This window comes from Coenobita brevimanus, chromosome 7 (assembly GCF_032717465.1).
Source record: "Coenobita brevimanus isolate Jiangsu-jjx chromosome 7, ASM3271746v2, whole genome shotgun sequence".
NCBI classification, from domain to species: Eukaryota; Metazoa; Arthropoda; class Malacostraca; order Decapoda; family Coenobitidae; genus Coenobita; species Coenobita brevimanus.
The window spans coordinates 6,293,397-6,300,761 of NC_136960.1; the positions used below are offsets into that span (position 1 = coordinate 6,293,397).

Here is a 7,365-nt window from a genome sequence, read left to right on the forward strand (position 1 = left end):
TCCAGCAATCTACCTTCCTCTTTAAGGGGGAGAGAGAGGGAGATGAGAGGCAACAGTATAACTGAGCATATCAGTGCCATCACATGAAGGTGTCCCTCTCCAGCCTCTTTAGGCATTTTTTTTCCTGCTCTTAAATCTCACTGAATTATGAAATAATGTATATACAGTATATATAATAAAAGAAAATAAAAGATGTATTGCCACTCTGATTCCCATGGCTGCTTTTGAAGCTTCTATGCTTGTTCCCCCAACAGTACAGTACAGTATCAGTTGTATGGAAAATACTGCAAAATTTTGTAACATTACTAACTTATAATAAGGACTGCCTGTAGCACCAAAACCTGTATTCTCAGTGACTAAGGAGGCTCCCTGGCACCTCTTCCTTATGGATTTCTTTTCAGTTTCAGCTGGCTAATATTTATCTGTTACTTATAGTCATTTTACGATGATTTAAGTAATCCGGAAGAGGACAGCAAGGTATAATAAGCAAAATACTGTAATTCACTTAGGAGAATGTGAGTGCATTCAAGTACTTGGGTAGTGTGATGAGTAAGGATGGAACTTTGGGGGATGAAGTACGTGAAAGGGTACAGCAGGGAAGAAAGGTTGTTGGTACACTGAAAGCAGTGATGAGAAATAGGGAGGTGAGTATGGAAGTTAAGAAGTCACTGCATGATGGTATTGTGGTCCCTACCCTGACTTATGGAAGCGAGGCGTGGACCTTGCAAGAGGGGAACAAGTCAAGAGTGAGAGCAGTGGAAATGAGTTACTTGAGAGGAGCATGTGGAGTGACGTGGAGGGACAGGTTGACGAATGAAGAAGTGAAGGAACGTTGTGGGGTAGATGTGGATGAAGTTGAAAAGATTAGGAGAAATACACTGAGGTGGTTTGGACATGTGGAGAGAATGGAGAATGAAAGACTGACTAAGAGGGTGTATGTAGGTGAGGTGGAGGGAGGCAGAGGGAGAGGAAGACCGAGGATGAGGTGGAGGGATGGAGTTGAGAGGTATATGAAGGAGGGGGGGGGTGAGTTGGGGGGAGGGGAGTCAAATGGTGGGTGACAGAGTGACTTGGAGGCGTTTTGTCTGCGGCCACCCTCTGCGGGATTAGGGCGTCGGGCTATAGATAGATAGATAGACTTTGGAAGAGGCATTCAGGAACTTCCTTAACAAATTAGAATATGGATCCAAGTCTCAATTCACCATCCCCTGCATGGTGTCAGGGTCCAAAGTCAGGCTACCATAATTCAAAACAATAATGGATATACAACTGTGCCATACACCTGGCAATATGTTTCACAAATTCTCAGCAGCATCTTCAGAATTTGAATCAATGCACAAAGCACAATACTTCTTCCCCAACTAGCATTATAGACTACTAAACCATTAAGCATTTATGGGAGTAAATCACCACAGATGTAATGGAAGCAGCAACTGATGGAAGCTGTGGTGCAGTAAATGGAGTAAGTTTAAATTACAGACAGCAACGGTTAACTGCAGGGCAGTGTTGATTACCTACAATGTTTTGTAATAATAATGCAATGTCTGATTTTCTTTTTCAATTTTAAAAGAGCTTTTTCCAGATGCCAATACAGTATACTGCAGTTCATAATCTGGTCCTAGTATTAATGGGCTCAAAAATAATCCAGAAGCTACAGTAATAACCCAATTTAAGCACAGTGGCATTCTACATCAATTTTTTGCTACACAGCAGGACTTCATTCCGAAATAAGCTCACTACATATGGTGTTATACACACAAATTACAGTTTCCCATAGCATACTGTCCTACTGCAATGAAAGATTTCCCAAACTTAAACCCTCATTCCCTGTTGCTCTTGAGTATGCATTCCTCTGACAGTTCTCTGCTCCACGTAGGGAGATCAAGGGCAGGCCTTCATGCTGTGAACTAATGTAGTGCATTAGCCCATTGCACCATATGCTCTTAGATCCCTGGGCAGCTACTAGGTTAAAGTGTTCCAACCAGATGTGACCCACAAGGGTCTCCTTCTAAGGGGTGGTTCAGATTTCTTGCTAATACTGTATAATGCAATTAAGGGGCAAGCAACTAGCCACTCTTGCCTTAAATGTCACGACTGAGTAGCCTAGTCCCGGGCCCCCAACACTCCTGATCGTCAGATACTGGGCTGGATGATGGATGGATGAATATAAACAACATCTGATCAAAATCAACCACCTCCAGCTCCAAGGGCATACTGTACATTCTCTATTATTTTCCAAGGTAATACTGAAAGCAACCATAATACAACGATTTTCCATTTCCAGAAATATGCATTAACTCTTTCTCTGCAGAATTTTCTTATTTCTATTCACTGAGCAACAGGACAGAATACTGGATTCCATTCCTACAGTAAATTTCCATACTTCTTTTTTTTTTTTTCATATATAGTATTCATCTCTCCCCAGACTAGACAGTCTGTTTTCTATAGCCCTGAACTCCTCAAAATCATCCTACTGTACATGCAACACAGTACTAAACAACCTCACGTGTCAATGTCAACACCTGGGCAGCAAAACCATATTGTCCATACCAAAACATGCTATGGCTTCTCATTCAGGACTGGTGTGATGATGTTAATGATGCTGCTTTATTACGTCAGTGGGCCATACAGAAGATCAGAGACTGCTTTAATGAAAAATCAATCTTCAAACTGTTCCCTGCCCCAGAGTAAAATCCATCATCTGACCATTCAGTCAATAGTGAACTCCTACACTGTACTTTTTTATTTTATCACCACCCCCCCTATTCATATGAGGTTGTCAAGGAAATGTAACCCCCGTGAAAATGGCAAGTATAGTTACCTCTGTATTGGCCTTGACCACCTTCAGTCCATCATGGATGTTACGTCGGTCAGCAAGGCAGCGACAGAAGTAGTGCCACACATCACGACGACTACCCAACAATCCAACACGCTCTGTAATATTTATCATCATCATCATCATCAGAACCTTCCTAGTTAAGGATGGGGAGAAGCTGGACAGAAAAAAGTGGGGGGAGAGGGAGGGAGGGGGGGAGAGGGAGGGAGGGAGAGGGAGAGGGAGAGAGAGAGAGAGAGAGAGAGAGAGAGAGAGAGAGAGAGAGAGAGAGAAAGGAGAAGGAGAGAGAGAGAGAAGGAGAGAAAGAGAGAAGGAGAGAAAGAGAGAGAGAGAGAAGGAGAGAGAGAGAGAGAGAGAGAGAGAGAAGGAGAGAGAGAGAGAGAGAGAGAGAGAAGGAGAGAGAGAGAGAGAGAGAGAGAGAGAGAGAGAGAGAGAAAAGGAGAGAGAGAGAGAGAGAGAGAGAGAGAAGGAGAGAGAGAGAGAGAAAAGGAGAGAGAGAAGGAGAGAGAGAGAGAGAAAAGGAGAGAGAGAGAGAGAGAGAGAGAGAGAGAGAGAGAGAGAGAGAGAGAGGAGAGAGAGAGAGAGAGAGGAGAGAGAGAGAGAGAGAGAGAGAGAGAGAGAGAGAGAGAGAGAGAGAGAGTGTACTACTCCATGGAATGGATATGAACGATATGGAGATTAGCCTGGGAGGAAGGTAGAGTCCAGGAGGATTGGAAATCAGGTATAATTATTTGTCTGTAAAAAGAAAACAGGGAAAAAGAAGCATATGCTAATCACAGGGGCATTTGTCTTCTTAGTGTACTAGAAAATGTATTAGTCCAGTCCCTGTTGTAGAGACCCGTATACATCTTCTTAGGAAGAGGCTCTGACTGGCGATTTGAGTAAAGGATACCGCCAGCTTCAAAACAGTATTAGGTGGAATTCCTAAAATCATAACATAATTGAGAAAATGGCAGTTTTCAAAATGGACGCCACCAGAGTCTTTCAGGACTATAAAGGCTTACAATTTCTAATAGAAATGTACTACCTAGAAGACTATCATTGAGTTTTCAGGCATGGCCAACACAATGTTGCCTATAGGAAATCAATATGACCTTGCGTAGTACCCGAAATCCAAGATGGCCACCATCCAGACCCTCCCCAAACAAAAAAGTTGTGTATCTTTTGAAAGAAACATCGTGACTGGATGATTTCTATGCTAATTATGAGGTTTTCCGGTGAGGCATTGCAGTTTATTCAATGTCCACCACAAAACAGAGCACATGGACAGCCATGGCAACAAGCATGCAGTCACGATGGTAGATATGCAGGAAATGGGGGAGGATGCAGGGGCGCTCTAGCAGATGTCGCCAGAACAATGCGCCAAATCACAGCTGTTCGTCACCACGTGGCAAATTTAGAGTAGGGATGAACACATTTTTTTTTTTTTTTTTTTCATTCTGACATTTTTTGGCCATTTTTGGATCAAAGCCCAAAACGTCTGGGACTTGAGGTGTCAAGGACTTGGGCGTCTGGGTCTTAAGGGGATCACTGTAGTACGGCCTACTTCTTTCTTCGTGTCCGTCATTTTTATTCTGTCTGTCTTCCTCTCCTCCTACTTCTCCCATCCTTCCTGTCTCTCTCGACTGTTCTTTCCACTTCAGGTGGCTTGACAATGAATGGCAAAGCAAATGGTTTCCTGTAACTGAGGAAACCATTTACAACACTCAATGGTAATCACATAGCCAAATATTGGCGTTATGTTGAGCCTACTATGGTGCCACTTTTAACTGGGTGGAGACAAATGTGGTGTCCACCCAAGAACCAAACTTCCAAACTACTACCCATACCTCACTGTAGCACTGTCAGCTGCATGGGAACACTGATTTACTGCATGGGATGGCCCTGCAGGGGTAGTTGCTAGTCTCCAGTTGATGGGTCTGCTTGATCAGACTGGGGCAGCACAACAACTCATAAAAACAGGAAAAAAAAATAAATAAATCTTGAACATCAGTTGGTGAGCTGATGATAAAGAATGAAATGTTGTACTGTAGAACTATCATGACTCCTGTGCTCACACGTCAGCTGTGTACGTGGGTGCGGACTACCCATCTACTACTTCTCCACCTGGCTGCTGTCGCTCCAGCTTTCGTCTTCTATATTCATTTTACCAAGATTTTGCACTTTAGGCATCACAATGTAGAAATAACCATCTATCATGATAACACAACAGCAAGAGAGAGTGAGTTTGTCTACTGACTGACAGTGGTAAGCAGACTGATGATTTGTGGAGGCTGACAAAATTGGAGGAGAGAAAAGAAGAGTAAGAGGAAGGCTGGAAAGGGAATCAATTGGGAAACAACCATGACCAGAAATGCCTTCACCTAATCTCACCCAACTACATCCAGCCTCACACAACACTGGACTATCTCCTGGTGTGGTGGGCATCAACGTGGTGCACAAGGTTTTCATTTTACTGCTGTTTTTACCAGTCCATGAACTTTCCTGGATGTCTGATAATCTCAATTATCTGGACATTGGATACCTGGGATTGTACTGCACTAACAACATTGTACAAGCAGTGCATTAAACCTTACCTCTCAGTCCACATGTTAGCAGGAACTCAAGCCTCTCACAGAACTGGTGGAGGTGAGTGTTGTCATCATTTATGGGGCAGCCACTTTCCTCATACTCGTTCCTCAGGTTTTCCACATCATCTGTGTGGGAAGAAGGGGAAAGAATCTCTCAGATTTTTGCACTTACCAAAGCAAAATGGTCAGATTAAGTGCTGTGATGAGGAGGGGCAGACAGATGGTCTGAGTATATGGAGAGGATGACAGATGGCAACTGGGTGCAGAAAGTGAAAAATGTGAACGTCAGGGGTAGGGCTGCAAGAGGCAGACTGAAAAAGACCTGGGATGAGATCATACAGTGTGACCACAGGGATACAAGGCTGAAGAGGGAGGCTGCCAGAGATCAAGCAGCATGGAAAGCCACCAGTAGGTGACCAAGACCAATGCATCCATGCATGATGGAGCCTTTATAAATGAGGTGCTCCGGGCCAGAGGGGCGAGTGCGCCGTATCTCAAATTTCCAGGTTTTCTCTGAACCGAGAAGGAGAACCCATCTTCTATCATGTGGTACATCATGATAGGTGAAATTCGACCTTATGAGGGTGACTCATAAGGCTTGTTTCTCTTTGAATCTGAGACAACTTCCTCTACCTTTGTTTACACTGACCGGCTCTGACAATCATGAGCTTGTATTTTCTGCTGTTTTTACATGTTTTTGGTTTGAAAGCTCCTCACACACTGACAGTAGATGAATGTCCGGTGGTGACAAGGAAGAGACAGAACCACCCTGAAAAGTGCAAAAAGGCTGTGTGTAAGCGGAAAAGGGATAGTGGTGAGGCGTACTTCAGCCGTACATCCAAGCAACAAGTTGCTGCAAGAAGTGTTATGATGACTGCAGCTGTAACAGGAAGTGTTTCAGTGTGGTGGGCTGTGAAAATGTGCAAAAGATTATCAGTAATTACTGGGGCCTACGTGATCATGATAAACAAACGATGTATCTACATCACCGAGTGTCACAGTGTGATGTTAAGAGGGATCGAGTGAAATGGCGAGAGAGCCGTATTAATAAAATTATGAAGTACAGTGTTAGTGAATAACAAACCTATCGAGGTGTGTCGTACAGCCTTTTTAAACATTCACGACATGGTTGGTGTTGATTATGTAATGTTTACAATTAGGAAAAAAATTTCAACAAAATGCAAGATTGTAATAATATCTTGCCTGAATTTAACTATTTTTTGTAAATACTCATTTCACAAATTCATAATAAATTAGAATTGATATTTTGTGGGAAATTTTTGCTCCAGTTATTGTTCATATGAAGTTATCTTTTTAATATCAGCAAATAAGCAATGTGTTCACAAATTTATTACTAATGGTAATTACCCTGCAATTGCATGGCTATTATACAATGGTAAAATTATACTTATATGCATTTTATTATTTAGCTTGAAAGTGCTAGCCAAGGTTATTAAAATGGTGATAAACATGACATTTAAAGTACCGGTATATTACAGTCTGGAAATTAGATGTCAAAGTTCAACAACTAATTACCGAAAATAAGCAAAATGCACGGTCGCCCCTCAGGCTCGGATTGCCTCAAATGATATGATACTTACCATGAAGGGAATGCAGAATCTTTTCAAAGTTCACCCCTGTAAGCTGCTTATTTACTGCCATGTTCTTCCTGATGCCTGAAAGAAAACCATCAAGGGTTATTATTCATCATCTCTGATGCCGTACTCCCCCATTCTGATACTGTATGAACAGATGCTCAATGAAAGGCAATTTTCTGCTTCATGCAACTCAGAATGTTCTCCCACTCACTGCTCAGGTTTCACTCCCATACAAGAATGTCAGTAGTAAAACACTGTTATGCAGGGCTCTTTTAACTTCCATACAAATCAGACTTCCCTTCAAAATATGACTGACCACTCCAGTTCCTCCTCTCCCTTGCAGTGATCTCTTCTTACAAGA

At 42.6% G+C, this 7,365-nt stretch overlaps 1 protein-coding gene across 1 annotated transcript in view; it reads right to left on the bottom strand.

The window, feature by feature from the left end:
• Window positions 1-7,068, bottom strand: part of LOC145404411 (uncharacterized) — a 104,071-nt gene extending 97,003 nt beyond the window's left edge. The window contains exons 1-3 of the mRNA XM_080275934.1: window positions 7,008-7,068; window positions 5,413-5,532; window positions 2,822-2,934 (exon numbers count right to left, since the gene is read on the bottom strand). Of these exons, the coding sequence (XP_080132060.1) occupies window positions 2,822-2,934; window positions 5,413-5,532; window positions 7,008-7,068 (294 nt within the window). The remainder of the gene's footprint in view (window positions 1-2,821; window positions 2,935-5,412; window positions 5,533-7,007) is intronic.
• Window positions 7,069-7,365: the final 297 nt, after the last annotated feature.